This window comes from Perognathus longimembris, unplaced genomic scaffold (assembly GCF_023159225.1).
Source record: "Perognathus longimembris pacificus isolate PPM17 unplaced genomic scaffold, ASM2315922v1 HiC_scaffold_56, whole genome shotgun sequence".
Taxonomy (NCBI): domain Eukaryota; kingdom Metazoa; phylum Chordata; class Mammalia; order Rodentia; family Heteromyidae; genus Perognathus; species Perognathus longimembris.
In genome coordinates this window covers 60747-82957 of record NW_025961044.1, presented here as the reverse complement: position 1 = coordinate 82957, position 22211 = coordinate 60747, and the positions used below count along the sequence as shown (strand labels likewise).

The window sequence follows — 22211 nt, the reverse complement described above, 5'->3', positions numbered from 1 at the left end:
AACTCAGGCCTCAAACTCAGGGCCTCGGACTCAGGGCCTCGGACTCAGGGCCTCGAACTCAGGCCTCGAACTCAGGGCCTCGAACTCAGGGCCTCGGACTCAGGGCCTGGGCCTCGAACTCAGGCCTCGAACTCAGGCCTCAAACTCAGGCCTCAAACTCAGGGCCTGGGCCTCGAACTCAGGCCTCAAACTCAGGGCCTGGGCCTCGAACTCAGGCCTCGGACTCAGGGCCTCGAACTCAGGCCTCGAACTCAGGCCTCGAACTCAGGGCCTCGAACTCAGATCCTGGGCCTCGGACTCAGGGCCTCGAACTCAGGGCCTGGGCCTCGGACTCAGGGCCTGGGACTCAGGGCCTCGAACTCAGGGCCTCGAACTCAGGCCTCGAACTCAGGGCCTCGAACTCAGGCGTTGAACTCAGGCCTCGAACTCAGGGCCTCGGACTCAGGGTCTGGGCCTGAGCCTCACATCCGGGGCCTGGGCCTCAGCCTAGGGGGCGTGGCCAGAGCCTGGGGAGGCGTGGCCACGCTAGGGGCGTGGCTACGGGGACGAACGTCCTGGTGGCGGGCTGGGGGGCGTGGCCAAGCGTCCGAGAGCCAATGCGGAGGCCTGGGGGGCGAGGCCAAGCCGCGGAGCGCCGCACGAGAGGCCTAGGGAGTCCGGGGGGCGTGGCTAAGCAGCGGGGCGCCATGGCAACCGCCTGGTGGGCGTGGCTACGGGGAGAAGCGACGTGACGGCGGCCTGGGGGGCGTGGCCAGGCGGCGAGGAGCCAATGCGGAGCCCTCAGGGGCGTGGCCGGGCTGCTGAGCGACGTGTCAACGGCCTAGGGGCGTGGCTACGCGGCAGGGCGCCCTGGCAACGGGCTGGGGGCGTGGCCAGGCGGCGAGGAGCCAATGCGGAGGCCCGGGGAAGGCGCTCTCCGCCTCAAGAAGGCGGCTGGGGGCGTGGCTACGAGGCAGAGCGCCATGGCAACGAGCTGGGGGCGTGGCCAGGCGGCGAGGAGCGAATGCGGAGGCCCAGGGGCGGTGCCACGCGCCAAGATGGCGGCCGGGGGCGTGGCCAGGCGGCGAGGAGCCAATGCGGGGGCCCGGGGAGCCGTGCTCCGCGCCAAGATGGCGGCCGGGGGCGTGGCCAGGCGGCAGAGCGCCATGGCAACGGCCTGGGGGCGTGGCCAGGCGGCGAGGAGCCAATGCGGAGGCCCGGGGGGCCGTGCTCCGCGCCAAGATGGCGGCCGGGGGCGTGGCCAGGCGGCAGAGCGCCATGGCAACGGCCTGGGGGCGTGGCCAGGCGGCGAGGAGCCAATGCGGAGGCCCGGGGGGCCGTGCTCCGCGCCAAGATGGCGGCCGGGGGCGTGGCCAGGCGGCGAGGAGCCATGGCAACGGCCTGGGGGCGTGGCCAGGCGGCGAGGAGCCAATGCGGAGGCCCGGGGGGCCGTGCTCCGCGCCAAGATGGCGGCCGGGGGCGTGGCCAGGCGGCGAGGAGCCAATGCGGAGGCCCGGGAGACCGTGCTCAGCGCCAAGATGGCGGCCGGGGGCGTGGCCAGGCGGCAGAGCGCCATGGCAACGGCATGGGGGCGTGGCCAGGCGGCGAGGAGCCAATGCGGAGGCCCGGGGGGCCGTGCTCCGCGCCAAGATGGCGGCGGGGGGCGTGGCCCGGCCGCGGAGGCCGCCGGGAGCGGGGGGCGTGGCCCGGCGCGGCGATGGCGGCCGCGTGGCTGCGCGGCTGGGCGGCGGCGCTGCGCGTCTACCTCCTCGGGCTCGCGGTGATGGCGTCACAGCTGCTGCGCCGCTGCCGCGGCGGCTTCCGGGAGCCAGGTCGGGGGTCGGCGTGGGGTCGGCGCGGGGTCGGCGGGACGGGGGGCAGCGCGGCGGGGTCGCGACCTTGGCGCGCGGCGGGGCACGGGGACGGGCGGCGGAGGCGGGACTTCCGGTTCCCCGCGTTGCCATGGGCGCCGCGGGGGGCGGGCGGCCCGGCGCCGGCTGGGACTTCCGGTTTCCCCCTCGCGTTGCCGTGGGAGCCGCGGAGAGGGCGGGACCAGCGTCGGAGCGCTGACGGGGACTTCCGGTTTCCGTGTTTTGTTGCCATGGGAGCCGGGCGGGCTCTGGGGCCTCGGTCCGCGCGCCCGCGGGCACTTCCGGTTTTCCTTTTCCGTGGCTACGGGAGCCACGCAGGGCGCGGGGCCCCGGTCTCCGCGTTCCCTGACACTTCCGGTTTTCCCCTCCCTGTTGCCATGGGAACTGGTAGGTGGGCGGGTCCTGGGCCAGGTACTCAGTGGCACTTCCGGGTTTTCCCTCGCTGTTGCCATGGGAACCGGGCGGCGGGCGGGGCCTGCATCCCGCCTTTGCAGTCACTTCCGGTTTCCCCCTCCCTCGTTGCCACGGGACCCCGGGGGTGGGCGGGGCTTAGGCCAGTTGCTCAGTGGGACTTCCGGTTTCCAGCTATTGTTGCCATGGGACCCGGGAGGTGGGCGGGGCCTGCCTCATCTTGTTCCCAGGTTATTCCGGTTTCCCCTTCTCTGTTGCCATGGGACCCGGGAAGTGGGCGGGCCTAGAACTGATTGCTCAGTGGGACTTCCGGTTTCCCCCTCCCTGTTGCCATGGGACCCGGGAGGTGGGCGGGGCCTAGAACTGGTTGCCCAGTGGGACTTCCGGTTTCCTCCTCCCTGTTGCCATGGGTCCCGGGCAGAGGGCGGGACAGCATCACCGCGTTCCCAGGCACTTCCGGTTTCCCCCTCCTCCGTTGCCATGGGAGTCCGGCGGTGGGCGGGGCCTCGCTCACCGCCCTCTCGGTGACTTCCGGTTTCCTTTCCTTCCCCCTTCCGGCCGGGATTCGAACTCGCGTCCCCGACTCGTTCGTGAGAGTGTCACTCACCGTGACTGTCTTTCCGTTTCCGGTTCCTGTCCCGCCCCCCCCCCCCCCCGCAGCGCTGCCCCCCCAGCCCGGCCGCGTCGCCCTGGTCACCGGCGGCACCGAGGGCATCGGCCTGGCCACCGCCCGCCAGCTCGCGCGCCTGCGCATGCGCGTCCTGCTCGGTGAGTCCCGGGGCCCCGCCCCCTCGCGCATGCGCGTTGGGAATGTGGGCGGAGTCAAGAGCCGGGCCGGGGCATGCTGGGGGAGGTGACGGCATGACGCACTGTGGGTGCCCTGGGTGTGTGGGGGGCTCCCGGGCCTGGGGAAGGGCGACTTCCGGTTTCCTGGCCCCGCCCCCTCGCGCATGCTCCCTGGGGGGGTGGGCGGAGTCAGGAGCCGGGCCCGAGGCATGCTGGGGGACGTGACGGCATGACGCACTGCAGGTGCCCTGGATGCGTGGGGGGCTCCCGGGCCTGGGGAAGGGTGACTTCCGGTCTGCTGGCCACGCCCCTCGCGCATGCGCGTTGGGCAGTTGTGCGGAGTCAGGAGGTGGCCCTGGTGCATGCTGGGGGAGGTGATGGCGTGACGCACTGTGGGTGCCCTGGGTGCGTGGGGGGCTCCCGGGCCTGGGGAAGGGCGACTTCCGGTTTCCTGGCTCCCCCGACTCCCCGCGCATGCGCGTTGGGCAGGTGGGCGGAGTCAGGAGCCGGGCCCGGGGCATGCTGGGGAGGTGACGGCATGACGCACTGAGCGTGTCCTGGGTGCTTATGGGTCATCCCGCGCCTGGGAAAGGGGACTTCCGGTGTGCTGACCCTGTCCCCACCGCGCATGCGCGAGGCCCTGGTGTCGACTGAGCAGGCGCGGGTCTCCCCGGTGTCTACTGAGCATGTGCGAGGCCGTCCTGTCTTCTGAGCATGCTCGGATCTCCCCGGTGTCTACTGAGCATGCTCCAATCTCCCAGGCGTCTACTGAGCTTGTGCGAGGCCGTCCTATCTACTGAGCATGCTCGGATCTCCCCGGTGTCTACTGAGCATGCTCCAATCTCCCAGGCGTCTACTGAGCTTGTGCGAGGCCGTCCTATCTACTGAGCATGCTCGGATCTCCCCGGTGTCTACTGAGCACGCTCCAATCTCCCAGGCGTCTACTGAGCTTGTGCGAGGCCGTCCTATCTACTGAGCATGCTCGGATCTCCCCGGCGTCTACTGAGCATGCTCGGTTCTCCCCGGTGTCTACTGAGCATGCTCGGTTCTCCCCGGTGTCTACTGAGCATGCTCGGTTCTCCCCGTGTCTACTGAGCATGCTCGGTTCTCCCCGGCGTCTACTGAGCATGCTCGGATCTCCCCGGCGTCTACTGAGCACGCTCGGTTCTCCCCGGTGTGTACTGAGCATGCTCGGATCTCCCCGGTGTCTACTGAGCATGCTCGGATCTCCCCGGCGTCTACTGAGCATGCTCGGTTCTCCCCGGTGTCTACTGAGCATGCTCGGTTCTCCCCGGCGTCTACTGAGCATGCTCGGTTCTCCCCGGCGTCTACTGAGCATGTGCAAGGCCGTCCTGTCTACTGAGCATGCTCGGATCTCCCCGGTGTGTACTGAGCATGCTCGGTTCTCCCCGGCGTCTACTGAGCATGCTCGGATCTCCCCGGTGTCTACTGAGCATGCTCGGTTCCCCCCGGCGTCTACTGAGCATGTGCAAGGCCGTCCTGTCTACTGAGCATGCTCGGATCTCCCCGGTGTCTACTGAGCATGCTCGGATCTCCCCGGTGTCTACTGAGCATGCTCGGTTCTCCCCGGTGTGTACTGAGCATGCTCGGTTCTCCCCGGTGTCTACTGAGCATGCGCGAGGCGACGTGTCTACTGAGCATGTGCGTGGCTGTCCTGTCTTCTGAGCATGCTCGGTTCTCCCCGGCGTCTACTGAGCATGCTCGGTTCTCCCCGGTGTCTACTGAGCATGCTCGGTTCTCCCCGGTGTCTACTGAGCATGCTCGGTTCTCCCCGTGTCTACTGAGCATGCTCGGTTCTCCCCGTGTCTACTGAGCATGCTCGGTTCTCCCCGGTGTCTACTGAGCATGCTCGGATCTCCCCGGTGTCTACTGAGCATGCTCGGTTCTCCCCGGCGTCTACTGAGCATGCTCGGATCTCCCCGGCGTCTACTGAGCATGCTCGGTTCTCCCCGGTGTCTACTGAGCATGCTCGGTTCTCCCCGGCGTCTACTGAGCATGCTCGGTTCTCCCCGGTGTCTACTGAGCATGCTCGGTTCTCCCCGGTGTCTACTGAGCATGCTCGGTTCCCCCCGGTGTCTACTGAGCATGCTCGGTTCTCCCCGGCGTCTACTGAGCATGCTCGGTTCTCCCCGGTGTCTACTGAGCATGCTCGGTTCTCCCCGGCGTCTACTGAGCATGCTCGGTTCTCCCCGGTGTCTACTGAGCATGCTCGGTTCTCCCCGGCGTCTACTGAGCATGTGTGTGGCCGTCCTGTCTACTGAGCATGCTCGGTTCTCCCCGGTGTCTACTGAGCATGCTCGGTTCCCCCCGGTGTCTACTGAGCATGCTCGGTTCTCCCCGGCGTCTACTGAGCATGCTCGGTTCTCCCCGGTGTCTACTGAGCATGCTCGGTTCTCCCCGGTGTCTACTGAGCATGCTCGGATCTCCCCGGTGTCTACTGAGCATGCTCGGTTCTCCCCGGTGTCTACTGAGCATGCTCGGTTCTCCCCGGTGTCTACTGAGCATGCTCGGTTCTCCCCGGTGTCTACTGAGCATGCTCGGTTCTCCCCGGCGTCTACTGAGCATGCTCGGGTCTCCCCGGTGTGTACTGAGCATGCTCGGATCTCCCCGGTGTCTACTGAGCATGCTCGGTTCTCCCCGGTGTCTACTGAGCATGCTCGGTTCTCCCCGTGTCTACTGAGCATGCTCGGTTCCCCCCGGTGTCTACTGAGCATGCTCGGTTCTCCCCGGCGTCTACTGAGCATGCTCGGTTCTCCCCGGTGTCTACTGAGCATGCTCGGTTCTCCCCGGTGTCTACTGAGCATGCTCGGTTCTCCCCGGTGTCTACTGAGCATGCTCGGTTCTCCCCGGTGTCTACTGAGCATGCTCGGTTCTCCCCGGTGTCTACTGAGCATGCTCGGTTCTCCCCGGCGTCTACTGAGCATGCTCGGTTCTCCCCGTGTCTACTGAGCATGCTCGGTTCTCCCCGGCGTCTACTGAGCATGCTCGGTTCTCCCCGTGTCTACTGAGCATGCTCGGTTCTCCCCGGTGTCTACTGAGCATGCTCGGTTCTCCCCGGTGTGTACTGAGCATGCTCGGTTCTCCCCGGTGTCTACTGAGCATGCTCGGGTCTCCCCGGCGTCTACTGAGCATGTGTGTGGCCGTCCTGTCTTCTGAGCATGCTCGGTTCTCCCCGGTGTCTACTGAGCATGCTCGGTTCTCCCCGGTGTCTACTGAGCATGCTCGGTTCTCCCCGGCGTCTACTGAGCATGCTCGGTTCTCCCCGTGTCTACTGAGCATGCTCGGTTCTCCGCGGTGTCTACTGAGCATGCTCGGTTCTCCCCGGCGTCTACTGAGCATGCTCGGATCTCCCCGGTGTCTACTGAGCATGCTCGGTTCTCCCCGGCGTCTACTGAGCATGCCCGGTTCTCCCCGGTGTCTACTGAGCATGCTCGGTTCTCCCCGGCGTCTACTGAGCATGCTCGGTTCTCCCCGTGTCTACAGAGCATGCTGGGTTCCCCCCGGCGTCTACTGAGCATGCTCGGTTCTCCCCGGCGTCTACTGAGCATGCCCGGTTCTCCCCGGTGTCTACTGAGCATGCTCGGTTCTCCCCGGCGTCTACTGAGCATGCTCGGTTCTCCCCGTGTCTACAGAGCATGCTCGGTTCTCCCCGGTGTCTACTGAGCATGCTCGGTTCTCCCCGTGTCTACTGAGCATGCTCGGTTCTCCGCGGTGTCTACTGAGCATGCTCGGTTCTCCCCGGTGTCTACTGAGCATGCTCGGTTCTCCCCGTGTCTACTGAGCATGCTCGGTTCTCCCCGGTGTCTACTGAGCATGCTCGGTTCTCCCCGGCGTCTACTGAGCATGCCCGGTTCTCCCCGGTGTCTACTGAGCATGCTCGGTTCTCCCCGGCGTCTACTGAGCATGCTCGGTTCTCCCCGTGTCTACAGAGCATGCTGGGTTCCCCCCGGCGTCTACTGAGCATGCTCGGTTCTCCCCGGTGTCTACTGAGCATGCTCGGTTCTCCCCGGCGTCTACTGAGCATGCTCGGTTCTCCCCGTGTCTACTGAGCATGCTCGGGTCTCCCCGGCGTCTACTGAGCATGCTCGGTTCTCTCCGGTGTGTACTGAGCATGCTCGGTTCTCCCCGGTGTCTACTGAGCATGCTCGGTTCTCCCCGGTGTCTACTGAGCATGCCCGGTGGGAGGGGGCGGGGCCTGTCCGTCTCCCTTTCCTTCCCTTGCCTGTCATTCACGTCCACTTCCTTTATATTTACGTTTATTTTATTTACGTTCGTTTGTATTTATTCCATTTATATTTATTCTCTTATTTTATTTCCATTTATCTTATTTAATTCACGTTTATCTTATTGTATTGATGGTTATTTCATCTTATTTCCATTTATTTTATTTAGATTTATTCTATTTTATTTGTATTTATTTTATTTTATTTACGTTTACTCTATTTATATTCATTTTATTTCTATTTTATTTTATTTCTATTTTATTTATACTTATTTTATTTTATTTACGTTTACTCTATTTTATTTTATTTATATTTATTTTATGTTCATTTTATTTATTCTATTTTATTTATTTTTATTTTATTTACGTTTACTCTATTTTATTTATATTTATTATTTTATCTATTTACTCTATCTTATTTATATCCATTTTATTTCTATTTTATTTTATTTACGTTTATCTTAGGTTTATTTACATTTATTTCACTTATGTTTACATTTCTCTTATTGAGTTCACGTTTATCTTATTGTATTGATGGTTATTTCATTTCATTTCCATTTATCTCATTTTATTTATATTCACTTTATTTATATTTATTTTATTTTACTTATATTTATTCTATTTTATTTACACTCATTTTATTTATTTTATTTATATTTTACTTACATTTATCTTATTTATGTTCATTTATATTTATTTTATTTATATTTCTCTTATTTTATTTCCATTTATCTCATTTTATTTATATTTATTTTATTTTGCTTATATTATTCTATTTTATTTACACTCATTTTATTTATATTTATTTTATTTATATTTCTCTTATTTTATTTCCATTTATCTCATTTTATTTCCGTTTATTTTATTTCCATTTATCTCATTTCCTTTCTATTTATTTTATGTATATTTATCTTATTTCATTTATATTTATTTTATATCCGTTTTATTTATATTTACTTTATTCTATTTCATTTGTATTTACGTTTATCTTATTTATGTTCATTTATATTTATTTCATTTATATTTACATTTCCCTTATTTTATTCACGTTTATCTTATTTTATTTATGTGAATCTTATTTTATTTAGTTATTTCATTTTTTTACATTTATCTCATTTTATTTCCATTTATTTTATTTATATTTATCTCATTTTCTTTCTATTTATTATATTTATATTTATCTTATTTTATTTATTTTACATTCATTTTATTTATATTTATTTTATTTCATTTATGTTTACGTTTATCTTATTTATTTTCATTTACATTTATTTCATTTATATTTACATTTCTCTTATTTTATTCACGTTTATCTTATTTTACTTATGTGAATCTTATTTTATTCATAGTTATTTTCATTTTATTTCCATTTATCTCATTTTATTTGTATTTATTTTATTTATGTTCATTTTATTTTACTTACATTTGCTCTATTTTATTTATATTCATTATATTTATATTTTATTTTATTTCTATCTTATTTACAGTTATTTCATTTTATTTCCATTTATCTCATTTTATTTCTGTTTATTTTGTTTCCATTTATCTCATTTTATTTATATCTATTTTATTTATATTTATGTTATGTTATTTATATTTATTTTATTTATATTTATGTTATGTTATTTCACTTTACTTCCGTTTATTTTATTTACGTTCATTTACATTTATTTCATTTATATTTACATTTGGCTTATCTTATTAATCTCTATTCCATTTAAGTTCACATTTATTTACATTCACCTTATTCCATTTATGCTTATTTTATTCCACGTATATTCATATTTACCTATATTTATTTCACCTACGCTTATTTTACTTGACTCCTGTTTTGTTTTATTCCTCTTTGTTTCACTTTGCTGGCGTTTGTTATGTCTTATTTCACCGATTTGTCTCATTTTATTCCTGTGTATTTCGCCTACATGTCATTTTATTTACATTTATTTTTCATTTTACTTGTATTCATGTTGTCGATTCTCATTTTATTCATATTTTATTTTTATTTATACTTATTTCCATATCTTATTCTGCTCATATTTATCTTTATTTATGCTTATTTTATTTCATTTATGTTTTAATTTATTTGTTTATTTTATTTATGTTTATTTCATTTATGTTTATTTCATTTATGTATTTTATTTATATTTCATTCTGCTCATATTTATCTTTATTTATGCTTATTTTATTTCATTTATGTTTTATTTTATTTGTTTATTTTATTTATGTTTATTTTATTTACGTTCATTTCATTTCTTATTTTATTTATATTTTATTCTGCTCATATTTATCTTTATTTATGCTTATTTTATTTCATTTATTTTTTATTTTATTTATTTTATTTATGTTTATTTCATTTCTTATTTTATTTATATTTTATTCTGCTCATATTTATCTTTATTTATACTTATTTTATTTCATTTATGTTTTATTTTATTTATGTTTCTTTATTTATGTTTATTTTATTTGTTTACTTTATTTATGTTTATTTCATTTATGTTTATTTTATGTTTATTTCATTTATGTATTTTATTTATATTTTATTCTGCTCATATTTATCTTTATTTATGCTTATTTTATTTCGTTTATGTTTTATTTTATGTTTATTTTATTTATGTTTATTTTATTTGTGTTTATTTCATTTATATATTTTATTTATATTTCATTCTGCTCATATTTATCTTTATTTATACTTATTTTATTTCATTTATGTTTTATTTTATTTGTTTATTTTATTTATGTTTTCTTTTTGTTTATTTCACTTTATGTTTACTTTATTTATGTTTATTTCATTTATGTTCCTCTTATTTACATCTCATTCATTTTTATTCCATTTTGTTTCTATTTATTGTATTTATATTCACCTCATTTTCCCTAACTTTGTTTTATTTACATTTTATTCTCTTTATGCTCCTCTTATTCTACCCGTATTTCTTATTTCATTTGCATTTATCTCATTTTATCCCTATTTGTTTTATTCCTATTTATTTTATCTCATTTTATTTATATTCATTTTATTTATATTTATCTCATTTTATTTATATTCATCTCATTTTATCCCTATTTATTTTATTTCCATTTATCTCATTTTATTTATATTTATCTCATCTTATCCCTATTTATTTTACTTCTACTTATTTTATTTATGTTCATCTTACTTATATTTATTTCATTTTATTTATATTTATTTTTTTATATTTATCTCATTTGTATTTATTTTATTTCCATTCATTTTATTTCTACTCATTTTATTTATATTTATCTCATTTTATCTCTATTTGTTTTATTCCTATTTGTTTTATCTCATTTTATTTATATTCATTTTATTTATATTTATCTCATTTTATTTATATTCATATTATTTTATTCCTATTTATTTTATTTCCATTTATCTCATTTTTTCCCTATTTGTTTTATTCCTATTTATTTTAATCTCATTTTATTTATCTCATTTTATTTATATTTATCTCATTTTATTTATATTCATCTCATTTTATTCCTATTTATTTTATTTCCATTTATCTCATTTTATCCCTATTTGTTTTATTCCTATTTGTTTTGTCTCATTTTATTTATATTCATTTTATTTATATTTATCTCATTTTATTCATATTTACTTTTTTATGTTTATCCCATTTATATTTATTTTATTTCTGTTCATTTTATTTCTACTCATTTTATTTCCATTTATCTCATTTTATTTATATTTATCTCATTTTATCCCTATTTGTTTTATTCCTATTTGTTTTATCTCATTTTATTTGTATTTATCTCATTTTATTTATATTTATCTCATTTTATCCCTATTTGTTTTATCCCTGTTTATCTTATTTCTTTTTATTTATACTTATTTTGCGTGTGTTTATTTATATTTATTTCATTTATGTCTGTCTTATTCTTTCGTGTCTTCTATTTCGTTTATATTCATTTGCGTTTATCTTATTTACGTTTATTTACGTTTATTTCGCTTTATTTATTTTTATTTCTTTATTTTTTGTTTTATCCTTTATTTTATTTTATTCTCTAGTTTTTATTTCTTTGATTCTTTATGTTCATCTTGTTTTATTCCTATTTATTTTATTCCTATTGATCTCATTTCGTTTCTATTTACTTTATTTCCGTTTATCTCGTTTTATTTCTGTTTATTTTATTTCCATTTATCTCATTTTATTTATATTTATTTAATTTCATTTTATTTATATTCATTTTATTTACATTCATTTTATTTATATTTACCTCATTTATATTTATATTTCTCTTATTTTATTCCTACTTGTTGTATTTCTATTTGTCTTGTTTTATTTCTATTTATTTCATTTCCATTTATCTCGTTTTATTTATATTTATTTTATCTCATTTTATTTATATTTATTTTATTTCCATTCGTTTTATTTATATTTATTTTGTTTCTATTGATCTCATTTATTTATATTTATTTTATTTCCATTTATCTCATTTTATTCATATTTATTTTATTTATGTTTGTTATTTTTTTGTTATCTTTATTCTATGTGTTTTATTCTACTTCATTCCCCTCCACTTCCTGTCCCGCCTTCCTGGGTCTCATTCCACCTCCACTTCCTGTCCCGCCTTCCTGTCTTTCTACTCCCTTCAACTTCCTGTCCCGCCTCCCTGGGTCTCACTTCCTGTCATTCAATCCCCCTCCACTTCCTGTCCCGCCTCCCTGGGTTTCATTCCCCTCCACTTCCTGTCCCGCCTTTCTGTCATTCTATTCCCTTCTACTTCCTGTCCCGCCTCCCCGGGTCTCGTTCCCCTCCACTTCCTGTCCCGCCTTCCTGTCATTCTATTCCCTTCCACTTCCTGTCCCGCCTCCCCAGGTCTCATTCCCCTCCACTTCCTGTCCCGCCTCCCTGGGTCTCACTTCCTGTCATTCAATCCCCCTCCACTTCCTGTCCCGCCTCCCTGGGTGTCATTCCCTTCAACTTCCTGTCCCGCCTCCCTGGGTCTCACTTCCTGTCATTCAATCCCCCTCCACTTCCTGTCCCGCCTCCCTGGGTTTCATTCCCCTCCACTTCCTGTCCCGCCTTTCTGTCATTCTATTCCCTTCTACTTCCTGTCCCGCCTCCCCGGGTCTCGTTCCCCTCCACTTCCTGTCCCGCCTTCCTGTCATTCTATTCCCTTCCACTTCCTGTCCCGCCTCCCCAGGTCTCATTCCCCTCCACTTCCTGTCCCGCCTCCCTGGGTCTCACTTCCTGTCATTCAATCCCCCTCCACTTCCTGTCCCGCCTCCCTGGGTGTCATTCCCTTCAACTTCCTGTCCCGCCTCCCTGGGTCTCACTTCCTGTCATTCAATCCCCCTCCACTTCCTGTCCCGCCTCCCTGGGTTTCATTCCCCTCCACTTCCTGTCCCGCCTTTCTGTCATTCTACTCCCTTCCACTTCCTGTCCCGCCTCCCCGGGTCTCATTCCCCTCCACTTCCTGTCCCGCCTTCCTGTCATTCTATTCCCTTCCACTTCCTGTCCCGCCTCCCCGGTCTCGTTCCCCTCCACTTCCTGTCCCGCCTCCCCCGGGTCTCATTCCCCTCCACTTCCTGTCCCGCCTTCCTGTCATTCTATTCCCTTCCACTTCCTGTCCCGCCTCCCCAGGTCTCATTCCCCTCCACTTCCTGTCCCACCCCCCTGGGTCTCACTTCCTGTCATTCAATCCCGCTCCACTTCCTGTCCCGCCTTCCTGGGTCTCATTCCCCTCCACAACCTGTCCCACCTCCCTGGGTCTCACTTCCTGTCATTCAATCCCCCTCCACTTCCTGTCCTGCCTCCCTGGGTCTCACTTCCTGTCATTCAATCCCCCTCCACTTCCTGTCCCACCTCCCTGGGTTTCATTCCCCTCCACTTCCTGTTCATCCTTTCTGTCATTCTATTCCCTTCCACTTCCTGTCCCGCCTCCCCGGGTCTCGTTCCCCTCCACTTCCTGACCCGCCTCCCCCGGGTCTCATTCCCCTCCACTTCCTGTCCCGCCTTCCTGTCATTCTATTCCCTTCCACTTCCTGTCCCGCCTCCCCGGGTCTCGTTCCCCTCCACTTCCTGTCCCGCCTTCCTGTCATTCTATTCCCTTCCACTTCCTGTCCCGCCTCCCCAGGTCTCATTCCCCTCCACTTCCTGTCCCACCCCCCTGGGTCTCACTTCCTGTCATTCAATCCCCCTCCACTTCCTGTCCCGCCTTCCTGGGTCTCATTCCCCTCCACTTCCTGTCCCACCTCCCTGGGTCTCACTTCCTGTCATTCAATCCCCCTCCACTTCCTGTCCCGCCTCCCCGGGTCTCATTCCCCTCCACTTCCTGTCCCACCTCCCTAGGTCTCACTTCCTGTCATTCTGTTCTCTTCCACTTCCTGTCCCGCCTTCCTGTACTAAATTCCCTTCAACTTCCTGTCCCACCTTCCTGTATTTCACTTCCTGTCATTTCATTCCGATCCACTTCCTGCCCCACCCTCCTGTCATTGTCTTCCCTACCACTTCCTGTCTCGCCGGGCTGTGTGTCGCTTCCTGTCATTCAATTCCCTTCCACTTCCTGTCCCGCCTCCCTGTATTTCATTTCCTGTCTTTTATTTCTCTCCACTTCCTGTCCCGCCTCCCTGAGTCTCACTTCCTGTTATTCTGTCCTCTTCCACTTCCTGTCCCGCCTCCCTGGGTCTCACTTCCTGTCATTCTGTTCTCTTCCACTTCCTGTCCCACCTTCCTGTCATTCTATTCCCCTCCACTTCCTGTACCGCCTCCCTGTGTTTCATTTCCATCCACTTCCTGTCCCGCCTTCCTGTCATATGCCCTTCCCCTTCCTGTCCCGCCTCCCTGGGTCTCACTTCCTGTCATTCTGTTCCCTTCCCCTTCCTGTCCCGCCTCCCTGGGTCTCACTTCCTGTCATTCTGTTCCCTTCCCCTTCCTGTCCCGCCTCCCTGGGTTGCATTCCCTCCCACTTCCTGTTTCGCCTCTCTCTGTGTCACTTCCTGTCATTCTGTTCCCCTCCACGTCCTGTCCCGCCTCCCTGGGCCTCACTTCCTGTCACTCTGTCCCCCTCCCCTTCCTGTCCCGCCCCCTCCCCGCACGTCCCTCCCCGTTGTGTCCCGCCCACCCGCTTCCCGCGTTTCACTTCCTGTCGTCTCTCTCTTCCCCTCCCGCTTCCTGTCCCGCCCCCCACCCGCCCTCCCCGCCCCCCCACAGCCGGAAACGACGCGGCCCGGGGGGAGGCGGCCGCCCAGGCCCTCCGGGAGCAGACGCTGAACGACCAGGGTGAGCCGCCCGCGACTCGGTTTCCCCCCCGTGACTCGGTTTCCCCCCCGCGACTCGGTTTCCCCCCCGTGACTCGGTTTCCCCCCTGCGACTCGGTTTCCCCCCCGCGACTCGGTTTCCCCCCCGCGACTCGGTTTCCCCCCCGCGACTCGGTTTCCCCCCCGTGACTCGGTTTCCCCCCGTTCCTCAGTTTCTCCCCCCCCGAGACCCCCGGGGTGCTGGGTGCTGAGTCCTTCCGGGTGCTGGGTGCTCAGTACCCCCGCGTGACCCCCGACCTCGACCCCGCCCCCCCCCCCAGTGGAGTTCCTGTACCTGGACCTCGCCTCCCAGCATTCCGTGCGGCGGTTCGCGCGCGACTTCCGGGCCCGGGGGACGCGGCTGGACGTCCTGGTCAACAACGGTCAGTTCCGGAACCTTCTCCCGACCCCTGACCCCGCCCGGGGGGACCCGGCACCCAGCACCCGGGAGTACTAAGCACCCAGCACCCGGGAGTACTAAGCACCCAGCACCCGGGAGGACTCACCATCCCGGGAGTACTAAGCACCCAGCACCCAGGGGACTCAGCACCCGGGGGACTCAGCACCCAGCACCCCCGGGAGGACTCAGTCCAGCACCCCCGGCCCCCCCCCCGCAGCCGGGGTGATGATGGTGCCCCGCAGGACGACCCCCGACGGGCTGGAGGAGCACTTCGGCCTCAACTACCTGGGCCACTTCCTGCTGACGCGGCTGCTGCTGGGGCCCCTGCGGGCGTCGGGGAGGCCGGGCCGGGCGGCGCGCGTGGTCACCGTGGCCTCCGCCACCCACCGCCTGGGCTACGTGCGCCTGGACGACCTGCAGGGCCGGTGAGTGCCGCGACGCGGACGCTTCCGGTCCAAATCCCGCCCCCTGGAGGGCCTCGGGACCAACTTCCGGTCCAAATCCCGCCCCCTGGGGGGCCTCGGGACCCACTTCCGGTCCAAATCCCGCCCCCTGGGGGGCCTCCGGACCCACTTCCGGTCCAAATCCCGCCCCTGGGGGGCCTCCGGACCCACTTCTGGTCCAAATCCCGCCCCCTGGGGGGCCTCCGGACCCACTTCCGGTCCAAATCCCGCCCCTGGGGGGCCTCCGGACCCACTTCCGGTGCGGATCCGGCCACTTCCCGTTTAAGTCCCCCGCCCCCCTAGGAGGCCTAGGGGCCCACTTACTGTGCGGATCCGGCCACTTCCGGTTTAAGCCCCGCCCCCGGGAGACTTGGCAACCCACTTCCGGTGCGGTTTGAGGCACTTCCGGTTTAGGCCCCGCCCCTTGAGGGCACACGACCACTTTTGGTGCGGATCCATCCACTTCCGGTTTAGGTCCCGCCCCTTGGAGGTCCTGGCAACCCACTTCCTGTCTGTCCTTTGATGAGACCCAGGTCCCACCCACTTCCTGTCTGTCCCCTGATGAGGCCCAGGCCCCTCCCACTTCCTGTCTGGCCCCTGATGAGGCCCAGGCCCCACCCACTTCCTATCTGTCCCCAGATGAGGCCCAGGCCCCACCCACTTCCTGTCTCCTGGTGAGGCACAGGCCCCACCCACCTCCTGTCTGTCCCCTGATGAGGCCCTGGCCCCACCCACTTCCTTTCTGTCTCCAGATGAGGCCCAGGCCCATCCACTTCCTGTCTGTGACTTGATGACGCCCAGGCCCCACCCACTTCCTTTCTGTCTCCAGATGAGGCCCAGGCCCATCCACTTCCTGTCTGTGACTTGATGACGCCCAGGCCCCACCCACTTCCTGTCTGTCCCCTGATGAGGCCTAGGCCCCACCCACTTCCTGTCTGTCTCCTGATGAGGCCCAGGCCCCACCCACTTCCTGTCTGTCCCCTGATGAGGCCCAGGCCCCACCCACTTCCTGTCTGTCCCCTGATGAGGCCCAGGCCCCTCCCACTTCCTGTCTGTCCCCTGATGAGGCCCAGGACCCACCCACTTTCTGTCTCCAGATGAGACCCAGGTCCCACCCACTTCCTGTCTCCTGGTAAGGCCCAGGCCCCACCCACTTCCTGTCTGTCTCCTGGTGAGGCACAGGCCCCACCCACTTCCTGTCTGTCCTCCAAGGAGGCCTAGGCCCCACCCATTTCCTGTCTGTCCCCTGATGAGGCCCAGGCCCCTCCCACTTCCTGTCTGTCCTCTGATGAGACCCAGGCCCCACCCACTTCCTGTCTGTCTCCTGATGAGGCCCAGGCCCCACCCACTTCCTGTCTGTCCTCTGATGAGCCCCAGGCCCCACCCACTTCCTGTCTGTGACTTGATGAGACCGAGGCCCCACCCACTTCCTGTCTGTCCCCTGATGAGGCCCAGGCCCCTCCCACTTCCTGTCTGTCCTCTGATGAGACCCAGGCCCCACCCACTTCCTGTCTCCTGGTAAGGCCCAGGCCCCACCCACTTCCTGTCTGTCTCCTGGTGAGGCACAGGCCCCACCCACTTCCTGTCTGTCCTCCAAGGAGGCCTAGGCCCCACCCATTTCCTGTCTGTCCCCTGATGAGGCCCAGGCCCCTCCCACTTCCTGTCTGTCCTCTGATGAGGCCCAGGCCCCACCCACTTCCTGTCTGTCCTCTGATGAGCCCCAGGCCCCACCCACTTCCTGTCTGTGACTTGATGAGACCGAGGCCCCACCCACTTCCTGTCTGTCCCCAGATGAGGCCCAGTCCCCACCCACTTCCTGTCTGTCCTCTGATGAGACCCAGGCCCCACACACTTCCTGTCTGTGACTTGATGAGACCGAGGCCCCTCCCACTTCCTGTCTGTCCTCTGATGAGACCCAGGCCCCACTCACTTCCTGTCTGTCTCCTGGTGAGACCCAGGCCCCACCCACTTCCTGTCTGTCCCCAGATGAGACCCAGGTCCAACCCACTTCCTGTCTGTCCTCTGATGAGGGCCAGGCCCCACCCACTTCCTGTCTGTCCCCTGAGGAGGCCCAGGCCCCACCCACTTCCTGTCTGTCCCCAGATGAGGCCCAGGCCCCACCCACTTCCTGTCTGTCCAGGTGAGGTCCAGGCCCCACCCACTTCCTGTCTGTCTCCTGGTGACGCCCAGGCCCCACCCACTTCCTGTCTGTCCTCTGATAAGGGCCAGGCCCCACCCACTTCCTGTCTGTCTCTTGATGAGGCCCAGGCCCCACCCACTTCCTGTCTGTGACTTGATGAGACCCAGGCCCCACCCACTTCCTGTCTTTCTCCTGATAAGGCCCAGGCCCCACCCACTTCCTGTCTGTCTACTGGTGAGGCCTAGGCCCCCCCCACTTCCTGTCCCTTGGTGAGGCCCAGGCCCCACCCACTTCCTGTCTGTCTCCAGATGAGACCCAGGCCCCACCCACTTCCTGTCTCCTGGTGAGGCCCATGCCCCACCCACTTCCTGTCTGTCTCCTGGTGAGACCCAGGCCCCACCCACTTCCTGTCTGTCTCCAGATGAGACCCAGGCCCCACCCACTTCCTGTCTCCTGGTGAGGCCCATGCCCCACCCACTTCCTGTCTGTCTCCTGGTGAGACCCAGGCCCCACCCACTTCCTGTCTGTCTCCAGATGAGACCCAGGCCCCACCCACTTCCTGTCTCCTGGTGAGGCCCATGCCCCACCCACTTCCTGTCTGTCTCCTGGTGAGACCCAGGCCCCACCCACTTCCTGTCTGTCCCCTGAAGAGGCCCTGGTCCCACCCACTTCCTTCCTGTGCCCAGATGAGACCCAGGCCACACCCACTTCCTGTTTGTCTCCTGGTGAGATCCAAGCCCCACCCACTTCCTGTCTGTCCCCTGAGGAGGCCCAGGCCCCACCCACTTCCTGTCTGTCCCCTGAGGAGGCCCAGGCCCCACCCACTTCCTGTCTGTCCTCTGATGAGGCCTAGGCCCCACCCACTTCCTGTCTGTCCCCTGAGGAGGCCCAGGCCCCACCCACTTCCTGTCTGTCCCCTGAGGAGGCCCAGGCCCCACCCACTTCCTGTCTGTCCTCTGATGAGGCCTAGGCCCCACCCACTTCCTGTCTGTCCCCTGAGGAGGCCCAGGCCCCACCCACTTCCTGTCTGTCCCCTGAGGAGGCCCACGCCCCACCCACTTCCTATCTGTCCCCAGATGAGGCCCAGGCCCCACCCACTTCCTGTCTGTCCCCAGATGAGGCCTAGGCCCCACCCACTTCCTGTCTGTCCCCAGGTGAGGCCTAGGCCCCACCCACTTCCTGTCTGTCCCCACATGAGGCCCAGGCCCAACCCACTTCCTGTCTGTCCCCTGAGGAGGCCCAGGCCCCACCCACTTCCTGTCTGTCCCCTGAGGAGGCCCAGGCCCCACCCACTTCCTGTCTTTCTCCTGAAGGCCCAGGCCCCACCCACTTCCTGTCTGTCTACTGGTGAGGCCTAGGCCCCCCCACTTCCTGTCCCTTGGTGAGGCCCAGGCCCCACCCACTTCCTGTCCCCTGAAGAGGCCCAGGCCCCACCCACGTCCCATCTGTCCCCTCCGACAGTCCCGGGTTACCCACTTCCTGTCCATCCCCTTATGAGGTCCCACTGGACACCACTTCCGGTCCGTCCCCCAATGGCTCCCGGGTGCACCCATGCCCGGTCCGTCCCCTAATCACTTCCATCTGGAGGGAGGGGTGGGACTTCCTGTCTGAAGAAACTCAGGCATGCCCATCATCTTGGGGGGCGGGACTTCCTGCCTGTAGGATTCCAGACACCACCACCACCTGGGATGGGGGGGGCGGGACTTCCTGTCTGTAGTTGCACAGGCATGCCCATCCCCTAGGGGGCGGAACTTCCTATCAGTAGGGACCCGGGAGTGGGACTTCCTGTTTGTACGAATTTGGGCACATCCCTCCCCCTGGGGGCGGGACTTACTGGCAGTTGGCATCCAGGTCCGTTCCCTGATCGCTTCCCCTGCGCACCCGCTTCCTGTCTGCTCCGCAATGTGTTCCGTGTGCACCTACTTCCTGTCCGTCTCATAATCTCTTCCCCAGCGCACTCCTTGTCCATCCCGTAATGGCTTCCCCGGTGCACCCACTTCCTCTGGGTCTCCTAGTCTGTTCTCTGGTACCCCCCACTTCCTGTCCATCCTGTAATGGGTTCCCCAGTGCACTCACTTCCTGTCTGTCCTACAAAGGGTTTCCCAGTGCACACACTTCCTGTACATCCCATAACCACTTCCCTGGCGCACCCACTTCCTGTCCATCCTGTAATGGGTTCCCCAGCGCACCCACTTCCTGTCCGTCCTGTAATGCGTCCCCAGGCACCCCCCACTTCCTCTCCATCCCGAACTGGGTTCCTCGGCACCTCCCGCTTCCTATCCATCCCATAACCTCTTCCCTGGCACACCCACTTCCTGTCCACCCTACAAAGGGTTCCCTGGCACCCCCACTTTCTGTCCGTCCAGTAATGGGTTCCCCAGCGCACCCACTTCCTGTCCATCCAGTAATGCGTCCCCCGGCACGCCCCACTTCCTGTCCATCCCATAACCTCTTCCACACAACCACTTCCTGTCCGTCCCATAACCTCTTCCCTGGCACCCCCCACTTCCTGCCCATCCCGTAATATGTTCCCCAGCGCAACCACTTCCTGTCCGTCCCGTAATGGGTTCCCCAGCGCACACACTTCCTGTCCATCCCATAAACTCTTCCCCCGCACACCCACTTCCTGTCCGTCCCATAACCTCTTCCATTGGCACCCCCCACTTCCTGTCCATCCCGTAATATGTTCCCCAGCGCAACCACTTCCTGTCCGTCCCGCAATGGGTTCCCCAGCGCAACCACTTCCTGCCCGTCCTATAAAGGGTTCCCCAGCGCACCCACTTCCTGTCCACCCAGTAATGTGTCCCCTGTCACACCCACTTCCTGTCCGTCCCATAAACTCTTCCCCCGCACACCCACTTCCTGTCCGTCCCATAACCTCCTCCCCGGCACCCCCACTTCCTGTCCGTCCCGTAATGGGTTCCCCAGCGCACCCACTTCCTGTCCGTCCCATGACGTGTCCCCCGGCACCGCCCCCCCCCCCCCCCCCCGCAGGCTGGGGTACTCGGCGCACGCGGCCTACGCGCAGAGCAAGCTGGCCCTGGTGCTGTTCACCTACCGGCTGCAGCGGCTGCTGGAGGCCGAGGGCGGCGCCGTCACCGCCAACGCCGTGGACCCCGGGGTGGTGGACACCGCGCTCTTCCGCCACGTCTGGTGGGGGCCGCGCCTGGCCCAGAGGCTGCTGGGACGCTGGGCCTTCAAGGTGGGGCTCGCGGGGCTGGGGGGGGTGGGACTTCCTGTGTGGAGGTGTTACGGGCATGCCAATCTCCTGGGGGCGGGACTTCCTGTGGGGGGGTTGGGGCCTGCCCATCACCTGGTGGGGGGAGGAGGGACTTCCTGTCTGGAGTTTTTAAGGGCATGCCCATTTCCTGGAGGCGGGACTTCCTGTAGGAATCCACTCATGCCCATCTCCTGGGGGCGGGACTTCCTGTGGGGGGGTTGGGGCCTGCCCATCACCTGGAGGCGGGAGGCGGGGCTTCCTGGGTGGACGGTTCACAGGTGAGCCCGTCACCTGGGGGCGGGACTTCCTGTAGGAATCCGGTCATGCCCATCTGTGGGGCGGGACTTCCTGTAGGAATCCAGTCTATGCCCATCTGTGGGGCGGGACTTCCTGGGGCGGGACTTCCTGTACGAATCCAGTCTATGCCTACCTGTGGGGCGGGACTTCCTGACTGTAGGATTTTTCGGCATGCCCATCACCGGGTGGGTGGGACTTCCTGTCTGGAGGTTTTACGGGCATGCCCATCTCCTGGGGGCGGGACTTCCTGTAGGAATCCATTTATGCCCAACTCTGAGGCAGGACTTCCTGTCTGCCGGGTTTCCGGCACGCCCGTCATCTCCAGGAGGCGGGACTTCCTGTCTGGTGGGTTTTCCGGCCGGAGGGGGGGCGGGACTTCCCGTGTGAGGCCCCCTGACCCCGCCCCCCCCCCCCGCAGACCCCGGACGAGGGCGCGTGGACGTCGGTGGTGGCGGCGGCGTCGCCGGCCCTGGAGGGCGTGGGCGGGCGTTACCTGCGGGACGAGGCGGAGGCCGCGTCCCACCCGCTGACCTACGACCCCGCGCTGCAGCGACGCCTCTGGGACGCCAGCTGCCGCCTGGCCGGGCTGCCCGAGGCCCTGGCGCCGTGACCCGCGGGGGGGGGGGGGGCGGGACTTCCGGGCCGCACTTCCTGTCCGGGGTCCGGTGATTAAAGTCATTGTTTCCTCCCGTCCGTCCGTCCGTCCGTCCGTCTTGTCGGTCCGGCCTCCGGGGTCACGCGAGGTCGCGCCCGTCACCCGTGGGGCGGGGGGGCGGGACTTCCTCTCTGTCGGGATTCCGGCATGCCCATCAGTTGGCGGAGGCGGGACTTCCTGTCTGTAGGAATCCAGGCATGCCCATCACCTGCAGTGGGGGCGGGACTTCCTGTCTCTAGGGATTTATTCACGTCCATCACGTGGTGGGCGGGACTTCCTGTCTGTAGGGATTTATTCACGCCCATCACGTGGTGGGCGGGACTTCCTGTCTGTAGGGACTCAGGCATGCCCATCCCCTCAGGAGGCGGGACTTCCTGTCTGTAGGGATTTACCCACGTTCAGCAGGTAGGGGCGGGACTTCCTGCCTGTAGGAGCTCGGGCAAACCCACCCCGCGGGAGGCGGGACTTCCTGGCCGCCATGGGTGTGTGGGGGCGGGGGGAGGTCACG

General features: G+C 55.3%; 2 protein-coding genes across 2 annotated transcripts; both read left to right on the top strand.

The window, feature by feature from the left end:
* The first annotated feature begins 1716 nt into the window (after positions 1–1716).
* On the top strand, positions 1717–21697 carry Dhrsx (dehydrogenase/reductase X-linked). Its single transcript, XM_048337576.1, has 7 exons — positions 1717–1811; positions 2922–3029; positions 14463–14531; positions 14830–14931; positions 15166–15373; positions 20526–20733; positions 21467–21697. Exons 1-7 carry the CDS (start codon positions 1763–1765, stop codon positions 21656–21658), a joined length of 936 nt encoding a protein of 311 aa, XP_048193533.1. The 5' UTR covers positions 1717–1762; the 3' UTR covers positions 21659–21697.
* LOC125345388 (proline-rich protein 36-like) lies at positions 11784–13439 on the top strand. Its single transcript, XM_048337569.1, has 2 exons — positions 11784–12706; positions 12894–13439. Exons 1-2 carry the CDS (start codon positions 11797–11799, stop codon positions 13220–13222), a joined length of 1239 nt encoding a protein of 412 aa, XP_048193526.1. The 5' UTR covers positions 11784–11796; the 3' UTR covers positions 13223–13439.
* Positions 21698–22211: the final 514 nt, after the last annotated feature.